The sequence below is a fragment of the Cynocephalus volans genome, chromosome 11 (assembly GCF_027409185.1).
Source record: "Cynocephalus volans isolate mCynVol1 chromosome 11, mCynVol1.pri, whole genome shotgun sequence".
In the NCBI taxonomy this organism is placed as follows: Eukaryota; Metazoa; Chordata; class Mammalia; order Dermoptera; family Cynocephalidae; genus Cynocephalus; species Cynocephalus volans.
Window position 1 is genome coordinate 128550207 of NC_084470.1, and position 24308 is coordinate 128574514.

General features: G+C 37.9%; 1 protein-coding gene across 1 annotated transcript in view; it reads right to left on the reverse strand.

Annotated features, from left to right (window-relative positions):
* The window catches only part of CRB1 (crumbs cell polarity complex component 1), a gene marked incomplete at its 5' end in the record, with an annotated part of 145600 nt that overhangs the window by 32315 nt on the left and 88977 nt on the right, over positions 1 to 24308 (reverse strand). Inside the window, 5 exons of the mRNA XM_063115280.1 lie at positions 5550 to 5676; positions 8669 to 8797; positions 11358 to 12264; positions 18052 to 18217; positions 19571 to 20118. Of these exons, the coding sequence (XP_062971350.1) occupies positions 5550 to 5676; positions 8669 to 8797; positions 11358 to 12264; positions 18052 to 18217; positions 19571 to 20118 (1877 nt within the window). The remainder of the gene's footprint in view (positions 1 to 5549; positions 5677 to 8668; positions 8798 to 11357; positions 12265 to 18051; positions 18218 to 19570; positions 20119 to 24308) is intronic.

Below are 24308 nucleotides of genomic sequence, written 5' to 3' on the forward strand. Positions count from 1 at the left end.
CTCCCACAGGACAAAAAAAAAATAAAATTTGTGTTCACCCATAAAAATTACAAGCCACAAGAGGAAAAATTCTGTTGTGAATAAAATTCAGCAGAAACAAAAATAGGAGCATGAGCCCTCCAAGAGTTTGAAATATTAGAACAGTCAAAAGAGACTATTAAATAGGTTCATAATTATTTAAAAGTAAAATGAGGAATAGCAATTATTGTGAAAAAATGCGACAGACAAAAGAAAAGTTTAATCTGGAAGGTGATGAAATGTCTAAAAATTTAAGAAGTAATTGAAATTTAAAAATCTATCCATGGATTTTGCACAGATGAACTATCAGTGCTTGGAAGATAGATCTAAGGGATGTATACAGAGTTCAGCTCAGAGAATGAAAGACGGAAGATGAGAGAGGGTGCGGCAGACAGAGTCTTAAGGGAGACTCCACAGTCCCCACCTCCTGGTGTTCATAACTGTGTGCTTCTCTTCCTTCGAGTGTGTGCAGGACGCATGAATTACTTCTAACCAACAGAGTGTGATAAAGGTGAGGGGATATACGTGATTATATGTAATGGTTACGGGACTTGTTGTGTAAGATCATAATGTCCATCTTGCTGGAAACTCTCCCCTCTTTCGGGCTTTGAGGAAGTCAGCAGCCGTGTTGGAGAGCCCCATGTAGCAAGAGACTGTGGGCCACCTCCAGGAGCTGAGGGCTGCCTCTGCCAGCAACTTAAATTGGAAGTAGATTCCTCCCTAGTTGAGCCTCAAATGAGACCACATCCCTGGATGACACCTTGATTGCTACCTTGGGAGACCCTGAGCAGAAGACTCAGTTAAACTATGCCTGAATTCTTGATCCATAGAAACAGTGATATAATAAATGTGTGTTAAGTTACCAAGTTTGAGGTAATATTGTTACAGAGCAATAGATAAATAACACAAATGGCTACATATATGGAGAATGGAATACAAAATTCAACATATCTATAATATGCAACCCAAATTTATACGCCCAGTCCAGGTAATATCTCTTGAACTCCAGACTGGGATATACACACTGGTTAATTAATAACTGTACTTAAATATTCCAAAGAATCTTTACACTCATTCATTTATTCAATCGACAAATATTTTTTTCAAAAACTAATATTCACCAAATTTAACTTTTCACCCCCTCAGACCTATACCTTCTCCCAAACAATCATGAGGTTGTACTGCTTCAGACTTAATTAATCTATCCCCTCCTCTTCGTACTCTACAACTATATAACGTAGTGCAAAATCTCCTTTCCTTTTGTCTGTATTGCTGCAACAGCCTCCTATCTGTGACTTTATGGGCCCAGTCTTCCAGTTTTGCCTTTTTAAAAATCTACCTTCTATACAGGAGTCCAAGTGATCTTTCTAAAGTGCAAGCGTGATCATGCCACTTTTCTGTTTGAAACCCTTCAAAGACTCTCGATTGCTCTTAGGATGAAAAGCCAAGGTCTCTGCGAAGGCTTATGAGAACTCACTTCTGCTGACTTCTACAGCTCAATCTTAACATGCTTCCGCTCTGCACCATGCTCCAGCCACACTGCACAACCTCTGCAGCCCTCCTGCCTAAAACACACTCTTCTGTTCCTTCTCTCCTTCCATAGGCTAGCTCCTGTTAATCTTTCAATCTCAGCTAAGGCTTTGGGAAACTTTCTTTGACCTTCCACATTCACCTTTAAAACTGGGAAAAATGCCCCTCCTATGTGCACCCTTACAGCTGGCACTTAGTTTCATCCTAACACTGACCCAAGAACTGCCCTTCTCTTTTGTTTACCTACATCCTCTATGAGACCTTCAGCTTGTTGTGAGCAAGCATTGTGTCTAACTCATAGTTGTATTCCCAGTACCTTGTATAGGGTATGGCACATAGTAGTATTCATTTAGCATTTGTTGAATAAATAAAAAAAGTAAAGCAGAGAAGTAAAATAGTTTGTCTTAGGAGTGTTGGCAATTGGAAAACATTTATTTCTTTTCTTCACTGGTTTCTACCTAAATCGCTAAACTCAAATTTTATGTAGCACCATTTCCAGAAAAACCTTCATTTTAATTTTGCAAAATTACAGCTGAATAACTTCTATTTTAAAATACTGAAATGGCAAAAGAATCTCGGTCTATTTTCTGTTGCTAGAACAGAATAGCACACACCGGGTAATTTATAAAAAGTAAAAGTTTGTTAGGTTCATGGTTCTGGAGGCTGGAAGCCCAAGAGCATGGCACTGGCGTCTGGTGAGGGCCTTCTTGCTGTGTCAGGACACAGTGGAAGGACAGAAGTGTGAATGAGTATGTATGAAAAGAGACTGCAAGAGCTCGCTTTTATAATAACCCACTCTTGAGAACTAACTCACTCAACTGATAACAGCATTAATCCATCTAGGAGGGCTTTGCCCTCATGACCTGATCACCCCATAAAGGCCCCACCTCTTAATACTGTAACATAGGCAATTAAGTTTCCAATGTGTGAAGCTGGAACACATTAAAACTCATAGCAGGATCTTTAAGCAAAATGTAGTGAATGAAGAGTTTGGAAGGCGAGAGATTTTGGTTCATCTTGTGTTGAGATAACATAATTGAAAAAAACGTAATTAAAAATGGCTTATTATAGTCTCTGGCACAAAGTAAGTTCAGTAGTGTTAACTGAATTTAGTTGTCTCTCCATGCTACCAAAACACTAATTTCTCCAAACGTGCCTGTTCTCTCCACTTCCCTGTTCTCTAGAAAGGGGTTTTGATAAAAGCCACTTCCCATTTACACACACAAAGGAGGAGGAGGCATGGCCAAAAGCAGAGCCATATCTCTGTTTAGTTCTGAAAAATGAGCAAAGTGAAATTAGTTTTCATTCAAGAAGTGCAGCCTTGTTTTAGAACCTTGGTCCAGAAGAGTCTGTGTGAAGATCTGTCACTTAGGAGAGATGGCCTCTCTTCAGAGTTACGTTGAAATATGGCTAGCTTTGCCAGGAGCAAAGTAAACCAATAGTAAGAATAATTAGAGTTGTAAACAATTCTAGAATGCCAACCAGCAGATTATTTGCCAGAGAGGGAAAGTACATGGGACCTTGACCTTAACACCGCAGATATTTACTTGCAATGATATATCTTGGGAAAGAGATCATAATTCAGGAAGATTGGCACTAGTGCTTCTCTGTTCACTATATGGGGTGTGTGTGTTTGCACGGTTGTGTGTGTGTTTGCACGTGGGTGTGCCTGGCTGGTGGACATTTTATGATGCAAGACACAGTCAAGACAAACAAAGACAGGTTATCATCAGAGGATGAGAAATAGAAGATGCAGAATCAAAGCTTTTATTTTTCTGTGCAAATGTGTTAAAGCCATTGTCACACACAATGCAGTCGAAGATACAGAAGAATAAAGAGAGAAGGGACAGTATTTTTTAAAAGTGAGATATCTCATGACAGCAAAACATTTGGAAAACAGAAAAGCAATTGACAATTAGAGTGACAACAGAGGCATCAGAATTGTACAGAGAAAGAGATTGTGAGTGAATATTTCTTAAATATATTTGATAGGGAACATACTACATTTACAATGGCCTGTAAGTACATAATTACAGATCTGTCTAGAAGGGAGTTAATGTGAAAAGTATATGCACATATGGTCTTTGGCTATAATCTGTTTTATGCTTATCGCAAATACTTGTGAATGCAAATATTGATGGGAAGGTTTTCTCCAAGTCTCATGTCACCAAATCAAAGTTTGTGACTGATCATCTGAAGCAGCAGTAATGGCACGTGCAGCCTTGGGTGTGAGGGAATGCATGGGTATAAAGGAGAGACTTTGAAATCACTTGCTCCCAATTTGAAATGACTACAAGGTCTTCATAGGAGATAAATTTACCACACAAAACCTTCTATTACTATTGCAAAGTAAAATTAAATACACTTCCTTTGCTTTCATAGTGTGTTATTTTGTCCTTGTTTGAAGGGTATATTTAGGTTTACCTTGGTCGTTTTCACAGAAAAACAACTTTCTTAAAACAATTGGGATTAAATGAGCGCTGGATATCATCCAATGAATAAATTATTCTCACGTTTTCAAACCAGGGAGGCTCCTAAAGACGTAGACACGTTTACAAAATGACATTTGGCAGGCCCTTGTTATTTTAGTTGCTTTCTAAACTAATTCATAGGATCAAACTATTTTCCCTTTAAATGAACACAAATAATGCCTCCTTTGGAAGGGTCTATCAACACAAAGATACTAAACATAAGTTATAACATGCCAGTGGAAACAACAAAAACAATAGCAAAGAAAGTTTACTATTTTATGATTACTCTTTCATAATCTCTATAATCTTTATAATTAAGAATATATTAGTTTTTGCATATCTTAGTAATTGACTTTATAATTATTTATAATTAAATAAGAGCCATTATTTCAGGTATACATTAATGAAAAAAAATAATGCCATATATATGTTAATTAAGATAGGTGTTATGTTTTTATGAATTTTTCAGAAAAATACTTGAAGAGGATAAATTTACTTGCAAATTTTAGAAAAACATGCCTCTAAGAAAATTCAAGTTTTGTAATATATACTTTTTGGTGTATGCATAAACTATAGTTCTTATTTTTTATTTAGTATTCATTGAAGAGGAACTGAAATTAGTGCATTTGATAGGGAAGTCAACAACCTCATAAATGTATAAACAACAAAAAAATATTCTATTTGTAAGGAAAAGGGAAAGTATTGCACAAAAAGAAGTAAAGAAAGAATTATCTGCAGTTTTGTTGGAAGAGAGAAGGTTTTATGGAATCGGAAAGTATACTGGTGAGGTATAATTTGGATATCGATACCAGATAATTCTTTCTACATTTTAAAAAATTGATGCAATTTCCTGCATTCTCTCCCTATCATTATCACTTATCAGAGAACTGGTAACAATTCATTTGGATAGCTTTGTATAAAAACACAGATGAATATAATCAATAATTTTAATCAGTATGTTTGATCAGTAATTTTCAAATTTTTGTGTCATTAATAATAGATGAGAATGAAAGACCATAAATGAAAATAGAATTATAGTGAATAAAAGCAGCTTAAAATATGGAAGGATGTATGTACAAAAATGGAGAGGAGAGAAAATGGTTTCATAATGGCAGGGGTCATTCAAATAGGGAAGTGTGAATGATAATTTATTTGTATTAAATCAATTTAATAACGAGATATTTCTGGTTGTATTAAGAACAATATTTTTTCCTATGTAAAGCTGGAATAGGAAAATACATACACCTGAAGTGCCTGTGATATGCTTAAAATAGACATTGAATTTATTTTAATTGTCAAGATGGTTTTTCTTTTTCTTTACTTTTTTCAAAGAGATCTAAAATGAGTCAAGACATTTCTTGAAATTCAATGGCTTTTAATAAATTTGGGGCTGTTCAGACTATGTCAATAATCTTCCTGCTCACCCCACTCAACAACTGGATCGTCATTCATGCGCAGAATGAGATAAGAGAGAAGCTGAAAGAGATTCTGCCAGAGTAAGAGAGAGACATAAAAGGACAGGCCGCTTACGTCCACCTCGCAGCGCTCGCCAGCAAAGGCGACATCACAGAGGCACTGGAATTTGTTGACCAAGTCCTGGCACAGGCCTCCGTGGAAGCACGGGTCAGAGGCACATTCATCAATGTCCTTTTCACACCTTGAAAATAAACAGAAACAACAGAAACCCAGGACCCTGTTGAATAAATTGGCTGTGAAATGGGGAAAGAAAAAATTTGCCTTACCTTCCTAGAACACACAATTTTTACAGATCTGCTAATGTGGGAGATGTTCCTTTAAAATTCCTCTAACAAACTTTGGTTTTAATGGAAATAGTTTGTACACATGTGCGCACGCACGTGCACACAGAATTAATTAGAATGAGAAAAAGAAGTGCAAATATTGGGAAACCAAGAGAAAACTGGGCTGTGCGTAAACCAGTTTCTCCATGAGGACATTAGTGGACTTGCCACCTTATAAATGTTCAGCTTAGTAGGGGCACATACAAACCGTGAGACTGAGGCTATATTTTGCAACCTGGAGTCTGCAGAGCAGACCTACACTCACACTCAGGATTCTAATGCATTTCTGTCCTTGGACTAAGGGTAAAGTCCACCAGAGACAAAAAAAAGAAAGAAAGAAAGAAAAAAAGGTTTATTCTGGGAGATTCTGAATTATTTTTCTTTGGAATCACATTTTTTAACAAAAGCAAAGGTATATAATAGGATTTTACTTGCTAATAAATCTGTGTTCCAATAGCTAAGCATAATTTCTGAATGTTCCAGTAAAATGACTTTGAAAACTCAAATTTTCCAAACAAGCAACATCAATTCTAAGGTAAATTCAAGTTTTCCTGTTCCCTGGTTCACCGTCATTTTTCACCTAATATTTTACCGACAACTTGTTTTTCTGTAGATTCATTGATTAATTCACTAATTACTCACTTAGTCATTCAGCAGATATGAAGGTATTTCAAAAAATTCATGGAAAAATGCATTAAAAGATAATAAGAATCTTTCCATGAACTTTTTGAAGCCCCCTCATATTTATCTAACATTTAACCATGTACCAAACACTCTGCTAACACGTTGGGATAAAGTGGTAACTAAGGCATCTAGTTTTCTTTGGAAAATTCATATAAAATCTTAGTTTCAAGAATCTTTACCACACAGCTTATAATGTTGAAGTTTGATGTTAGCAATTTTTAATTTCCCCTTACTCTTTCCCCCACCTCCCAAAAAGCAAAACTTGCTTTTACTTATGTGTCAGAGACTAATCACTAGGCTCAAAATGAAAGGGAGGGAGGTAGTGTGGCAGAGTCAACCCAAGATATAAAGGAAAAAGGAGGTTTCTTCCAAGAAAAACAGCTCCTTATCCCATTGGATGCCAAACATAGCTGAGACGTTTTGTTTTGCTTTTTTGGCTTAGGCTTCTGGGCTGGAAGGAGACTTCTCTGATTAGATCTGAGCAAAACTTGACAACTTTCAGGAGCTTGCCAAGCACACTGTGTCCTGGGTGGGCCAGAGTTCACACCATCCGTCATTCACAACCTGCCAGGGTGACACTATGAAGTTGGAGGTTTAACCAGGCAGCAGAGAAGTCAATTTATTAGAGGACAGCTTTTCAATATCCTTGAACGTTGTGGAAGTCTCATTTCCCTAGGCCTTGGGAGATTGCCAGATATTTCCTAGCTTTCTTGTAGCTACTCTTTCTCACTTTCTTACCTGTTTCTCTTTTGAACTAAACAACGAACAACACATAAACATGCCTTATAAGCATCATTGGAGCTGTCGTCAGAGGTTAATATATAGATGGAAAGTTGGACTAAATCCATTAGCATCCATAGAATTAACTCATGATGATGGTTAAGGACTTTGAAAGTACGTAATCTACTGAGCACAGGTTTACTGTTTCAGAAATCATCTTGCACCAGAGAAGTTTATCCAGATAATTCTCCAAGGAGAAGAAGCAAAACTCTGAGGGTTCTTGTCTTTTCACATTTTCAAATCAATAATTTAAATATAAATGCCAGATATGAATTTTTAAAATAAATATTAGAAGAGAGAGAAACATGTGCTATAAATAGGAACAATGCATAAATAGCAGAGAAAAAATAACCCAAGGCTTTGGACAAGCTCTATGCATTGTACCATTAAGCAGAAACTGCCATTAAGCCAGGCAGCACTCAGATAGTTAAGAAGTTATTCAAAATTTAGAACAAGAAAATATTTACAACCTTTGAAGATATGGAATTGGAGGCCAGCTGAATAGTCTCTGAGTTAGCACGCTGTATCATACAAATTGGCACAATGAAAAGTGGAATGTGACTTAAGGCTATCTCTTTCTATGTACATGTGTACTTGGACTGCCTGTGCCACTTGGAGCCAACCACAGAAGGCAGGCTGTGAAAGCAAGGACTAGACTTGTCCTTGAACATTAGAAGGGTAAAACGCAGGTATACCCTACATTTCTTGCTGTTTTGTAAAAATGGCAAAAGAGCTGTATCAGTGCGATGCCAAAAGAGCCAGCTGAAAAATAGAAAATTCAAATTAATTCAAAGGGTAATTGTCATGGAGGACAAAAGTATCCATTATTTTATCAACTACCATATGGGAAAAATTAATTGAGTCAAAATCTTTTTGCCAAATGTGTCTGACTTTAATTTACTGAATTTGTTCAATGTAGGAAGTTGACTGACTCCATATTAATAATCCCTGCATCAGAGGAAGAAGAGTTGAAAAGTTTCTCTGGGAAGGGTAGAACCATATGGATAAGGTACATATGCTTTTTGAGTTGTAGGCAATCTTTCAGGTGTATTATATTTTAACTTGGACAGCAACCACATTTGCATCATGCACTGATTAGTGGGGAAAAACATGGACCCAGAAGTATTTACAAGAAAGAAAACAACACATTCTACGTTTTTCAAAAACATATTTCTCTATTTGAAGTCTTGGCTAATAAAATGTTCTCTATCTTGACCTAAACTAATTTTTCTTCTCTTTTATTGTTTGACTCTATCTAGACCTGTACATCAGCAGAGATTTTCCTGTGGGAAATGATATGAAAAATTACAGGAGAAAACGAACTTTGAGTAATCCTATCGTTCTTTAGCTCAGAATTCTCTTCTGTAAAGTTCTACTGTGACTCACCGTTCTCCAGTAAAACCTGGCTGGCACATGCATTTTAATTCATCCTGGAACTCTGTGCAGTTGCCTCCGTTGTAGCAAGTGAGATTTGTCTTCTCATCCCCACAGACTGTTGAGGGTAATCTGCTGTGTCTAGAGAGATAAAAGTAACAGTCACAGCTGTCCATCTAATTCATTTCATTCAAGCAAACTTTGTTGAAAAGTTCATATATGTAGTCAATGCCAAGCTAATTACGTTCTCAGGCTGGAGTAGCTACAAATGCTTAATTGTGCTGCATTATTCAGGAATCACTTTCTCCAGTAGAAAGCTCCTGCTGGAGAGTATTGCAACACGCATGGCTATACAGCTTCCATTTCTACACAGTTTTCACTCGTGAGATACGATCTATGCCATGGGGTGGCGATAAATTTAGGGCTGGAAAGGAAGTTGCTGTAGCTAGATTTGCTGCTGCTTTGCAAATAAATCAACAAAGGCCACAGGAAAATCGCATCTCTATAAAGGCCAGGAAACCAAGGACAGCTCTCTAGTACCTAAGCACGCATGTGATTTCTCTGTTGGCTTTCAGAGCTGAACTCCAGTTGCCCTGCCAAGACTTGCTGCTCCCTATCTAATAATTAATAGCCTCGTAGAGTACAAGCCAAATGCTGTGCAGAAGGATTGTATATAGCACTCGATGGTAACTGCATGTGGATTCAGAGCGTGGCTCTCTTGTATAGCAACAAAGATGTACATGTTAGAGAATCCCTATAATAGGCAGAGCAAATTGTTAGAAGCTAAGCAAAACTTCATTGCAAGACAAAATCCAGGGATATGAAGGGACTGATGTTAAAAAAGATTTTAAGAGTATTGCTTAGGTCCTTTGACTCACTGTGTATGTGCTTGGTATCAGATGCATAATAAATATTCAGGAAATATGACATAAATTGAATTTTTCCCTGTTGTGAGTGCTGTATCTCCTACGGAGAAACTCGACTGTATCAGGGTAAGTGTGTCTCTTCCCACAAGGGCTAATCAATCCTACTTTAAAAAGAAGATATCATAAGGACTTTTCAAAGGAGCCCGAAATGTCAACCAGCTTTGAAAGAGGTCAATTAGCAATGCAAATATGAAGCTTTGTATACATCTTACATTTAATAAACAGTTTCTGAATCTCATTAGAAGGTACTTTTGAGAACTTTAGTCTTTGAGAACTTGACTTTGATGAATTAGTCAGAAATATTCTGGAGAACTAGTTGCTAGGGCATATATATTTACTTTACTTATCTAGAGTCACTGTGAAATACTACTGATTTTGATCCTGAATTTCTCTTGCTTTTAAACAGAAAGGTTACCTGGCTAACTCACGGGAAGTAACATCTTACTGGAATGTCAGCACATAGCACCCAGCACTGTGCTTCTTTGCCTTCATAGGCTCTGAACAACAATGTAGGTTATGGAGAACCGTTCGGTTTATTGCAGGTATGGTTACATGTATGTCTGCGAGGAGATTCACGCCGTCAAGGTACCATCCCTGAATTAGTGCAACGTCTACAGGCTGCCAATACACTCCAGGTGCTCTTGCCAAAGTCCTGGGATGTATTACTTGTTAATAATAACCCTCTCATCTCCCTATAATGACTCAGTTATCTAGGAAATTTAAAGCAGTATAAGTTGTGAAAACAATAATGACTTCTACTTACATGGAAATATTGAAGCAATGTAACTGAATGAAAATATTCTTTCTTATCACTGTTTATATAACATGACATGGAAGTGGTTACTAGAACTGAAATATTGCTTTTGTAGTTTTAGAAAAAAAACTGTGAAATACTGCGAAATGGGCAAAAAGAGAGCACTGGATATTCTTTCAATGGAGTTCTGGGTGTTATATAAAGGATCCTCTAGGATTATCTGGTTTTGTAGTGATGTATGCTTTAGATTTTCTTTGCTAAGCTGTATTACAACACTGTAAGTTGTAGAAAATAATAGTAATACAAATTAATCTTGTTCATTGAAATGCAAATTGATTTGTTTGTAGTGATACAATTGATGGTCACACTGCAGGCAGAAAAGATGATTTCAAACACTAATTTTGTTGCCCTATAGGATATTAAACAATTTTACATTTATTAGCAAATTTATTTCTTCATTCTTGCATATATATGTGTCTGTGTGTGTGTATATATATATATATAATATATATTCTTTAGAAAATCATCAAAACATGTTCATTTTATATTTTTCTGAGAGCCATAATTTCACATTTTTGAAATTATACTTTAACGTGGTCTTTTCAGGATTTTGCAATATTTACTTGCCTAAAATAACCCAGGGCATTATTTTAGAAGCAGAAGTCAAGCCTTCCCTAAAAATACTAAAATTCAGCTTTTGTATTTATTGTAAATGTATTTGTTTCCTGAGGTCTTAAGGCTGTCAGACCCTATGGCTGTAGTTCATGAGATGTATTCTTACAAAGATGACAGAGAAAACACTTTGTTTAAACTCTGGTTCTCACACTACCATTCTTAACTGCAGGACATCCCAGCAAGTGAGATCCTGTCTTTACATGACCAAATAATGGTGGAAGTGCCCAACGTCAGCCCTGTTCAGCACAGTATACGTGTGCACCTTGAGGAGAGAGCTGTCCAATCTGACAAGGAAGATGTAGAGCATAATGCCAAAGGCCAAGCTTCATATGAACTTGATGCTCACCTGCAAAATTTCCCTGTAAAATTTCCAAAACAGAGGCAAGAATAGCCATGAGTGTCACTAATGCAAGTGGCCCCATTTGCACACTGGTGACTCTGGCAATTGTCTATAAACACTTCACAGTTCACACCAGTGTATCCAGGCTCACATCTGCAGTGGTAGGCTGCAACTCTGTCAGAGCAGTTGCCATGGATACAGGGGTTTGAAAAGCATTCATCAATATTGAATTCACAGTGTGTCCCGGACCATCCCAAGGGACAGGAGCAGTGATAAGAGCTGTAGATGTCGTCACAATTTCCTCCATGCAAACAGGGGTTGGAGTTGCAGGCATTTAACTGCAAACAGCCAGGAACCACTGAATTTGAAGAGATTTTGAGAAACTGCTCTTCCTGAGGTTTATTAGTAAAACCACGAACATTTTCGAAGTAAGAGAGGTAAATACCTCCAATTTCTATTGTACTTAGACACCCTTGCAGACCCTTCATATTGTCAATAGCTCGGTCACCCACATAAATGTCTGTATTATCCTTCAAAAAGTTGAGGCTTCCAGTAGCAATTGCGCTGGTCACCAAAGGTGTTTGGTTGTCCACTCCCATTTGCCATCTGGAGGCCTGGGCTAGTGGGTCTGTCATGGAAAGAGTCACTTGGTGCCATGTGCCATCATTCACTGACTGCAAGCTTGTCAGACTCAGCACAGAAAAACTGTTGCCACTTTGCAATTGAAAGAATAATCTGGAATCTTGAATGCTAATATTAACAAAAGCGGGCTCTTTTACTGCATGTAATATTATCACATTTGTATCCCTTGTTCTGAAACCAAATGTGATATTGGTGAGATCTCTGGTAATATTGCCATTGCTTCTGAATAATATTTCACTGCTTTGTCCACTGAAAACAGCATTTGCAGTACCTAAAGAGAGAAGGCAATACTAATTAGCAACTTTATTAAATCTATAATGTTTGCTTAATTACCTTTATTAATAGTAATGATCATCATGTTAATGACATTACATGGTAGATACTGTGCTAGTTTTCTAATATTATTTCTAATACAAAACTCTTGAATACAGGTATTATTATAATTTTTGCCATCATCATCATTATTATTATTATCTCCATTCTATGGAAGAAGAAATTGAGACTCATGGAAGTTAAGGAATTTGCTCATAGTCATGTAACTAGTAAATTATAAAGTCAGAATGTCAAACCTGCATGGTCTGATACCAAAACCCAAACCATACATTTCTTTTCCGTTAAAATCCTAATGCATGCCAATTTTTATTCCGCATTTGCTCCTAAAACTAAAGCATTGACTTATGCATTTTATACAGAAAGAAATTGAACACAAAGAAATCACAAATCTAGCTATGCTATGGTGACACAGAGAATTAACAGTGGAGTCTGGTTTCTGATTAAGCTGACCAGTAAGCAGTTAAAAGTAGAATTTCAAGTAACTGATTTATTTACCTGGCAAAACTCCATTTATGTGCCAAACTTCCAACTCTGTACCTAAACCCAAATAGCTTTATGTGGCTGAGAAGAAATATGTAATCGTGAATAGCTCTCACTTTATGCCCACATACTGTATGTGAGCACAGCACTTTGGGACAATCTTATTTCATTTTTCTATTAAAAGCATTTTCCTCATTCTACAACAATTTGTTCTATGTCTTAAAATATCGAACCCTCTATCAGCTTATGATCTCTGTAGTGGATTGAATTATGTCTTCCCCAAACTCACTGAAGCTTGAATTGTGTCCCCCAAATTTTATGCATGTACAGGACGTGGAACATGGAACCAAGCTACCCGATTGGCCAGCTTTGAGATTGAATGCCTGCCCTGCTGGATTTTGGACTTGTTTGGGACCTGTTACCCCTTTCTTTGGCCTATTTCTCCCTTTTGGAATGGGAATAGGTACCCTAAGCTTGTCCCACCATTGTATCTTGGGAGTAGATAACTGGTATTGATCTCACAGATGGGACTTTGAACTTTGGATTTTTGAGTTAAAACAAGTTAAGACTTTGAGGATGAAATGTACGTATTTGCATGTGAAAGGGACATGAGTTTTGGGGCACCAGGGATGTGATGTAGTGGGTTGAATTATGTCCCTCCAAAACTCCCTGAAGTTTGAATTGCGTCTTCCAAGTTTTATGTATTAGAAACTCGGCCCCCACCATGACTGTTGAGAGGGTGGGAAATCCCATTATGGTAATTGAAAGGTGGAGCCTTGAAGAGGTGATTGGATTGTAGGACTGTGCAGTAGTGAATGGTTTGAAAATGGTGGTCAGGGGTGTGGTTCTAAGGCTTTAAAAGAAGACAGAAGAGAGTCTTGTCTCTCTCTGCTCTCTCTGTTCCACCATTTCACAACATGATACCCTGTGTCACTGGAGTCACCACCAAGACCCTCGCCAGGTGGACTCTGGACCTCCGAGCCTCCGAAGCTGTAAGCAATAACTTTTGTTTTCTTATAAATTACCCAGTTCCAGGTATTTTGTTATAAGCGACAGAAACGGACTAATACAATTTCCCAGGATACTTTCATGAGAAAATAGAAGAAATAAGAACTGCCCTGGCTTTCCATTTTACCAAACCTGTAAACCTAACAGTGTCAGGCTCCACTCTGCCTTCTGGATGTTCTGTCTTTATTCTCATCCAAAGTCAAACCCGTCCGTCATGCACTGGACCCCGTTAATTTTACCTTTTTAGGCCTTATTTCTACAAACCTCCATTTTCTGTCCTGCATCACCATTTCCCACCCATTTTAGTTTCCCATCAGCTTAGAAATATGCTGCACTTGTTTCAGTCGTAAAAAATAAAACTGCACACAAGACCCAAAAGCACTACCCTGACAACCCCCCACCTTGCTGCTTTCTTCTTTCTCTTTTCTCTTTACCAGCAAAACTTCTAGTAGTTTCATGTTCCACTGTCTCCACTTTCTCATCTCCCATTGTCTCTTGAATACTCGACACTCAGGCTTTTGTCTAAAGCCACCCTCCTCAAGGTCACAGTGACTTCTGTGTTACTCAATCCAGTGGTCAATTCTCTGCGTTCATTTCATTTCACTTTTCAGTAGCAACTGATCTTGAAACACTGTCATTCCTCCCTTGTCGGGCACCACACCAAACCACCATCATCTTGCAGACAGACTAATTACTTCTTAATGTCCCCACTGCTCTGCAGATCAATGTAACAACCACTGTTTAGCTCAAGACCTTCATTAGTTACCATCACATCTAGAAAGAAATCTTAAGCTCTAAACATACCTGCAAGAGTCTAAGTGATCTGACCCCGAATTAACTCTCCAGTTCCAGTTCCTAGCACTCCCTTCCTCATTTGCATGTCATGGTCACAAAAAAAAATTTTTTTGTCATTCATTAAAGACACCAAGCTTGTTTTCAACCCAGGCCTTTTATACTTGCTGCTACTTACAGCTGGAGTATCCTTTCCTTAGATCTTCCCATACCTGGCTCTTCCTAAAGTCAGTATCTGCTCAAATGTCACTTCCTCTGAGAACCTTCCCGGACTCCCCACGTTAGAATAGCTTCTCCCTGCATCCACTCTCTACTCCATTACTCTGCTGTATTTTCTTCATAACATTTTTTACCATTTGAAATTAAGCTGCTTATTTGTCTACTTCCTCCTTGACTGTCTTTCTGCACTAGAACATAAACTTTATGAGATCTGTAATCTTCTCTAAGTTATCACTATACACTTATGCCTAGAATATTGCCTGACCAATAGGAGGTGCTCAGTAAACATTATTAAATAAATACTCTATGAAAAGAACTCTTTTATCATTTATTCTGGAAAGTAAGAACATGATTAGAAACCACCGCAGGAGGAAGTGTAGTATTCAAGTGTATAGTTTAAGTGTATTATTTGACTGGATTAAAATTTTACTTGATTTTCTTGTTTTTTGATTTTTGTGTTTTTTCCACCAAATTTGGGGGTGGGGGTTAGGAAGAGAAAGAGCAATAAGTGTCTGATGAGATGTTTTTAAGTAAATGCTAAGATGACCAATCTCATTAGTTCTCACTCGTACTGTCTGGAATCCTACATATATTCATTTTACTAACACTGCTAAACACACCGAAATCACTTCTTGTAATCTGGGTAAAAACCGCAATACATATAACATTTATCCTTTGCCTTTTCTTCAGGGAACTTTGTCATCATAAACATACCATTAAGGTGAGTTGTACATTTTTAAATCTTGGTAGGACATAAAGATAGAGAAGATTAAAGTCCTTAAGGCAAAATCAGGGTAATGTATGGGCTGTACTCTCAAGTGTATGTGGTTCTATTAGATCTAATCTTCTCGATATATTTTACTTGAAAAGAAAATACAATAGGTCATACGACCACATAAAATTAAAATTATACAAAACAGCAAAAGTGAATTCTAGTGTTCAAATCCATCAATTAGGAATTGATTTACAATTCCTGCTGCAAACTTCCTATTGCTTTATATTTTCTCTCTTCACTAAGATAAGTCATACTTAAAAAAGAATGCTGCTGGGACTTCCGGGGATGTCAGAGACAGACTTTCTGCTCTTCCTGTAGTGGCCGTGCTGTAGCAGTGTTCGCTTCTCTTCTTTCTGATGCGTGTGTGTCCAAACCCTAAGCTGCTTTGTGTGTAGACTGACGAGCAGTGGGCACCAGGGCTATGGTTCTTGGGCTGCCACTGTTTCTAGAAATCCTATTCTTTATTCCCTGTGAAAGTGTTCAGAACGATGTGAACCCCTTTGCAGAACACAGCTGAGACTAACAATGTGAGTATTTCCATCCAGAGATTAACAGAAAATTTAATAATTAATAAGTTCTTTTAATCAAGTAGTTCAGAGGTAGGATAAGGGAAGAGGTTGCACTTAAAAATCTGAGCCACGTTAGAAACCAGATTACCTGCTTTTTGGCAACTCATCATGCTTTCTATGTGTGTAGTACATATTTCTTAAATATGAAACAAAAGTATATATGTTCTTCTAGAAAACTTCCCCAGATATATATACCTGGAATATTCCAGGTATATGTGTCTGTATGTATTTCATACAGATCTAAGGACAGAATACAGATTCTAAGGAAAGAATTTAATACAGATTCTAAGGAAATAATATTCCAGTTATACACACACACACACACACACACACATATACATGTATGTATTTCATAAAGACCCTTTTAATATATGTTTTTAAAATATAGAAACATAAAAGTAAACCTATTCTCTTTTCTTCAGTTACTTCGGGGTCCAGTCTGAGTAGGGTGTTGCTACTACCGACCCAAGACCAATGTGTTCTCTACTTCCATTTCATTATTTTAGTGCAGTGTTTTCTAAGGTATTTGATGTATTTTTTTTTTATTGTAAGCTCATGATGTACTTAATGCCTAGAGCAGTTAAGTAAAAATATAGAGTTAATTTGAAGAAAAATAATGTCAGTTTATCCATTTAACAAATATTTGTTGACAACCTGCTATATGTTTGGCACTATTCTAAGATAAACCACATAGAAAATTTCCTTGCCTCATGAAATGAAAGGAAATTCATATTCTAGTGGGGAAAGAGATGATAAATAAATAAACAAATACATATGTAACAAAATATCAATAAGAGTCATAAAGAAAAATAAAGCTAGATAAGAGGACGTTTGGGCCAACGCCCAAAGGAGGTGAGGATGACAACCTGGGACGCTCTAGGTTAGGAGAGTTCTAGACAGCGTGTGGTGGGCTGCTGGAGCCTGACTGAGTGGGGTAAAGGAGAAAACGGAGTAAGACACTGGAGCAAACTGACGACAACTCTTTGGAGGTTTTTTTCTCACTATAAAAAGAAGCAGAGGAGTGGGATGATAGCCAGTAGGGATGGGGTGGAGGGATCAGGGAACTTTTTCATAATAAGGAAATTCGATGTTATGTTTACATGCTGATGGAAACATTGATGATGCTGAAGAGTGAGAGAAACACGTTAGGAGCAAAATCTGAATCAGAGGAAGAGATTTGAATTCAGTGCAAACATAGAGGGTTGGCCATAGATTGGACTGTGTATTATTTGAAGTAGGAGAGAAGGTAGAGTATGTATAATACTATGGTTAGTTTGTGGATATGTCAAAAGTGTGCATGCAGTATTCACATTGCTAGCATTGGAGAAATTGTGTTCTGCTGTACTGAAGATGAGCAGGAAAACCTTTCACACTGAGGGAAATACAGCAAGCATTGATTGAGTACCTGATGTGTTTAATTCTTTATGCATAAGGTCATATAGTCATTACAAAGAAACCTACAAAGTAAATATCATTATTCCTATTTCACAGGTGAGGAAGTTTTAGATTATGAAGATCGTGAGAATTTCCTAAGGCCTCATATTTAATAGATGGCAGTGTGCTGACACTATGACCTCTACACTGTATCTACCAGGGAAGGAAAGTCAAATATTATCTGGTTAATTATTTCTTCAGAAATCAGCTGTAAATGATCAAGGATCTAGGTTGTGTTGCTATGACCTCCATTTACCATCCAGACATCCAGGAGCAGGGTGAGGCCAATTAGGTTTATTATATGACTCGTGTCAGGTTTATTACACTACTCATGATAGGGAAAACAACCACAAATTTCTTTAATAAGCTGAGTTTGCCTATAGTCTTGCTCTGGGTTTCCTCTTGGAACAATTTAATTGGACGGGTGATAGATTTGAACTCTACATACATTCAAATCCTTGAGGCACCAGCTGGCACTGGGTTCCAGGAGGACACGGGCTGAGTTCACACCACTGAACTTCCTCACAGGCTTTCCCAGCTGTGTTTGCAGGGCAGGAACAGGAGAAGTCATCCCACAGGGAATAGCAAACACCCCCATTGTGACAGGGGCTGCACTGAGCAGAAAAGAAATTGAAGGCATAAAAAGCACTGGCAACTAAATACAGAAATGTTGAAGCTGAGACCACATATCTCTTATTTTAAAAACGCTAATTTCCCTACATCTTTACGTTTGAAACTTTTAATATCCATTGTTAATTAAATAGAATAAAACTGACTACTACCATTGCCAAATTCTTTCTAAAAGGGCAGGAGTGGGAGGAAAGAAAGAGAAAATATGAAATTGATCTATAACACAAGGAGGATTTTAAAAGTATAACAATGTTCTCTGTAATTTATAAATTACCAGGCACTTTCACATGCACTAGGGATTATTATTCCTGTTTTCACAGATGAGCAAACTGAGGCCCCACCACGTGCTCAACATCGTATAAAGAAGTGGAATAGTGAAGCTTGGTATCCTCTGTGTACCAATTCAGTGATCACTCCCCCAGTCTCCCTCAGTTGTTTGCCTCTGAATCCGAGACATACTGTTATTATTTCAGTTAGCCCAAGACCACTCAAAAATATTCAGAATAAAAGTATTTAAAAAGAATTTCTTAGAGTCTGGACTGTGTTTATCCCAGGTCTACTATTAACATGTGACCTAGGCTAGTCCCATAACCTTTCTAGACTTTAGTTTCTTCATCTGTAAATAACATGAATGGGGTAACAGAAGTGCATGCTCTGTGCGGAAGTCCTTCAACAGAATTACATGGATTAACCCATGTAAAACAGTACCTGACATGTGGAAGTTCTTCTATAACAACGTTGCGATGACTCATTTGTGTACATTAAGACATAAGCCTGGTACAGGGCATTAGTTGGAGCTCAACAAATGTTCGACACGTATCAATGTGTTTCCTTCTTTTCCTTAGAAAGTCCATGCAAAGCTGACAATTTCATACATTTAAGCACTTCTTAGAAGAGCATACAGAATATATAAAGTAAATCATTATTCTTAAGTAATTGGATTGTTGTCGGGATAGGAGAAGCACGTAGCTGGAGTAATCTCGGTTGCTTAAATAGACTATAATGACAATAAGATCAAGACTATATTTTTCTAGGCTGGCTGGTTAGCTTAGTTGGTTAGTACATGGTGCTGATAACATCAAGATCCGAGGTTCGAACCCTGTACTGGCCAGCAAAAAAAAAAAAAAAAAAAAAAAAAAAAATCAGAGTCATACCTTTTGGCTCAATATAAATTCTCTAGTCTTGCTGGGAAAATACAGATGAAGCATGATTCTTATTCTATGGCTGGAGGGTCAGTAAAATCACCTTCATGTACAAAGAATAATTTTATTAAATTACCTATAATAAAATACAAGTTTAGCATACAATACGTATATAGTTGCTATGAATAATCCTACCTTGCAGATGTCGTCTCCAGGACAGCCTTGGGTCACATTGACAAGGATTGGATTGTAGGATACGTTGTTTGCCGAATTTGGGAAGAAATCCAGATTCTGGTTGTTTAATCTTATATCTTGGATACAGCCTTTGAAGAACCCACCATGAACTTCAGTCTCCTGCCTCTCAGGCAGGCCTCCAACATAGACGACATCTCCTCTTTGGATCTTCCACGTGGGAACAGAAATAAATCCTAGGTTTTGTGAAGACTGATACAGTTCGATTTTGTTTGATCTGAATTTCAAAGATATCAAGTGGACATTTCCATCACTAAGAACAAATTTGCCCACTACTTTGGGAGAGCGTGGAGTCTGCATTGCTAGCCTGCCGTGCTCTAGCCAGACGCGGAGGTGCTGATACGTGCTGTTCTCCAAAGCCAGGAGGAAGGCTGATGGTCGATGTGTTCGGACAAACATGGAGAGGCTGACGTTCTCTGCATAACTCCCATTGAGATTAAACACAGCATATCCCGTGGAGTCATCCTGGCCAAATCTGCCGGCCACATACTCTTCGATGTCAACATAAAAGAGAAGAAACACCTTTAGACTGAAACGTAGGAAGAGATGAAAGAGGAAGATCTTACACACACACACACACACACACACACACACACACACTCTCTCTCTCTCTCTCTCTCTCTCTCTCTCTCTCATACATACTTTTTAAAGTTCAGGACAGGCTTATTCAGTAGGATAACAATTTGGCCACATTTTCTGATCTTCTGAGTTTATACTGTCCCCCAAATAATTACATTTTGGTTTATAGTTTATAGTTGAGGTCCAATGATCACAAAAGAGGAAAAGATCTCTGCATTGATAAACTAATGAACCTCCCCTTCACTGCCCTAAAATGCTGGGACTTAATGGTGGAATATAAGACGCTACTGTACTCCAATTTATGGAAGAATGTTTGGAGCAAGAGCACCTCATGCAACATCTATAAGCAGACTGTTCAGGCAGTTGTGATCTTTATTATCTGGAGGCTGAAGCAAACATGCTATTAAACCCAATTACTCTTTGTAAAGGACACAAATAAAGAATTAGACTGGTGCATCCTCTTTTGGGATGACATCCCACATAATAGGAGGCAAGGCCGTTGAAGAAAGGAATAGGTGTGCTCTTCATCTGTGGTCCTGACTGGGAGCAGGAGAGGTACAGGAGACAGAGAAATGGGGGACGAGGCTGGGTGTTAAATCCACCCACCATTTCCTGTGGTCTGGGGATATGCACTTATGTGGCCATACTATGAATGTGCGTCACCTCAAGAAACCCTTGAGCTGTATAAAAATGAAACCTGACACTTAATAACATTGGTAATATAGGAGGAACAAAAATCACTGTCCTCATAAAACTTACATTCAAATTGGGGGAAACAGGTATGTGAGGTGGTGAGAAATGTTGCGTAGAAATTAGGTCAGGTAGAGAAAAGAGATAGGGGTATTTGGGGGTAGGGTTGGAGTTGTTATTTAAAATAGAATAATCAGGAAGAATTCTCTGAGAAGTTGAGATTTGAGTAAAAATCCAAAGTAAATAAGAACATTATTGTGGTAATTCAGGATAGAGATGATGATGCCTTGCACCAGTGGTAATGTGGAGGTGGTGAGAAGCGGTCAGATTTTCAAATTATTTTGAAGGTAGAACTGATGGAATTTTCTACAGTTAACCCATCTCCGAGGTTTTTGGCCCAAGCAATGAGAAGAATGGAGTTTCCATTTGCAGAGACGAGGAAGAAAAGTGGAGGAGCAGATTTGGGGGGACATGAGAGTCCATATTAAATTTGACATGCTCTATTAGATACCGACTAGCAGGCAGTTGACACAGAGGTTCAGGGGAGACCTTGCGGGCTAGCTATAATAACTTGGGATCTGTCAGTCTATATAAGGTATTTAAAGCCACAAGACCAGAGGAGATCACCATGAGAGCAAATTCGGGGAGAAAATAAGAGGCCTAAGGTCTGAGCCCCCAGGCAGTGGACAACTGGGGGTGAAGGAGCTGATGAAAGAGCAGCTAGTGAGATAAGAGGAGGACTACGGGACCGTGATGCCCCCTAAGCCTAATGAGGAATGAGTTTTCAGGAGGAGGATGTGTTCAGTTGTGTTAACTGTGACTGAGAGCTCAAGTAAGATAAGGACGGAGGACTGACTATTGAATTTTGCAATCTAGAAATCATCGATGAACTTGACAAGAGCAATATCTTAAAAATATTGCTGTCTTCATGTTTTTAAGTCCCAGTCCTGTCCAGAAGAAAAAAGCATATCCCAGCATGTTTAAATATCATCCTATGGTCCAATTGAAGTTTGGGCAAAGGTAAGACATATTTTGGTTTAGCTAGATTGCAGTGAAACTTGCTTAAGCAATCATCTGTGTTGAAAGACCTCCTGCATAAAAGGCTACATTTTCAGAAGTCTAACTTGATTTCCTACAGGAACATTGCATTTTGAATCTGCATTTGGAGACCACCTGCTCCAGGCAACTACAGGTAGCTTTCAAAGTGTACTGTTAGATAAAATAACCCCTTTGAAGAGGTTAACATCTCTGAATATACTGCAGCACTTTCATATAAGATAAAATACTTAATAAAAAAATTTAGCTCTTGAAGCCCCTGAGGTTTGAGGATTTGCACAGAATCACTCAACCTCCGGGGTGCTGGGGTGCCCGCTGGTCACCCTAGGATGCCTGAAGCATCACTTTGTGGATCCGGATTAAAAGACAAATGCCAGGCTGTTTTTTCTTTTTTTTTTCCCCCCTCAGGAGCTTGACTCTCCAGCAATCTTATTCCTCAGAAATCACAAGCAGGTAGTCAGAGTGTGTGATTTGCTACATGACTTTAGAAACACTTGATGCCACAAATGACTTGGCTGTGGACATGGAAGCAATGGTCCTCATACATGTTAATATATCATAAGGAGGGGTAACATAGACAGATGAAAAACTATTTAACAAGCTTTAATGGTTGATGGAACACAACAGGATGGAATTTAATAAAAATAAATTAAAGCCAGCTAGATCTAAATGTGCCTGCTAGGTTTAGGGTGGAATCATGAGTGACAATGACTCAAAGTGAGGGGATCACAAAACGTGGCTGCCAAAAAGTCACATAATATCACGCTGCAAAATAGAGGCACATTACCTACGGTGAGAGAGATTATAGTCCCGTGTCACTCTGCATCCTTGAGAACATCCAGGTACCACATTTTAGGAGGAATATAGATTAGCAAATGTACCCTGAAGCAAGCAAGTGGCTGATGAAGTGTATGAAAACTATGTCATATGGAAAACATTCAAAATGTAGGATGTCTAGCATGATAGAAGTGATGGTTTGGATGGTTCAAGATACTTTTCTGCAACTATTTAAGTACTCTTAAGAAGAAGAGATGTTGAGATTTTTATTTGCTTGTCTTTGAGAATTACAATGTGGTCAATGAATGAAAGCTATGGGAAAATCATATTTTATTTAAATATAAGGAAAGAACTTTGGAGGAATTTTTGGCAAGATGAAGTGAGCAAGTTCTTCGAGGTGTTTAATCAGAGGTTTGGGCCACTGCACTTGGCAGGCACAATCGCGTAAAAAAAAATTCAGTCATGGAATAAAGCCCTTTCTCTACCTAAGAAACTGTAGTTCTAAGACAACAAGATTCTCAAAGTCTAGGTGCATGGCTGAAGCTAAAACATAAGTAAATTGCTTCTATAAATCAAATATTCTCCAGAGGGCAAGAAGCAGGTGATGCATTTATTCGGAATAATAGTTTGGAAGCTCCATGTTTTTGTACAGAGCCAACACAGATATGTTGAAATAACTTTACAGACAGTTCTGGGAACTAAGCTTAGGGAAAGCCTTTTCAGAACTCTCCTTATTAAGAGATTAGATGATTTATTAAAAAGATCAACTTTAAAATATTATGCAATCTCTATGTCTTCTGTCAGCTAAATCCTTTATCCAGTCTGCTTGTTCACCGCCATGAGTACCATGGTTGGGAAACACTGAGCCCGAATCATGAACTGAATAAAGTTTGCCTTTGTGCTTTTTAGCATGTCTCCTCCCTCTTGAATATACATGTACAACGTCAGAAAAACTCCATGTTTTTATTACTGCTTCTAAGCATCTTTTGCAATGGGAATAAACTCTCCAGAAAAACATTCCTCAGAGATAACAGCAAATGCAGAATAATTTAATTTTACGACTAAGAGGTGATATGAAACATATAATTTTCCTTAAATTTGTACTAAGAATTTTCAGAAGGAAAAGATTTTATAGAACTCCCTCCCTACAAAGTAATCTTTTGAAGCCAAACATTTTCATGAGGATTAAATAGTTTCACATAGCGTGGGGGTATAAGAAATGGGGAAGGTGGGGGAGGGTAACCAATTTAGGAACTTGGTTTAAAAAGTTCATGATTTTCCAAGTTGCAAAAAATAAACTAAAGAAAACCAGAACCCCCTGGATTGGCATCTCTTGAATCTATTTACTAGGACAGTTAGCATCACCGTGGTCAGTATTAACCTCATGGGTCACTGCATCTGGAAGCCAGTCAAAATGAGTCAGCATCTGTTTGTTATTTCGTATATGTAGTAAAAATATTGCCTTGGGTCAATTAAATTTTTCTTCAAAAAGTGAACATTGCCTCAGCATAATTTTCTCTTTTCTCCTTTAAGAAAATCACAAAACAACTTGCCACTCGACGTAAAATATTACATAGAG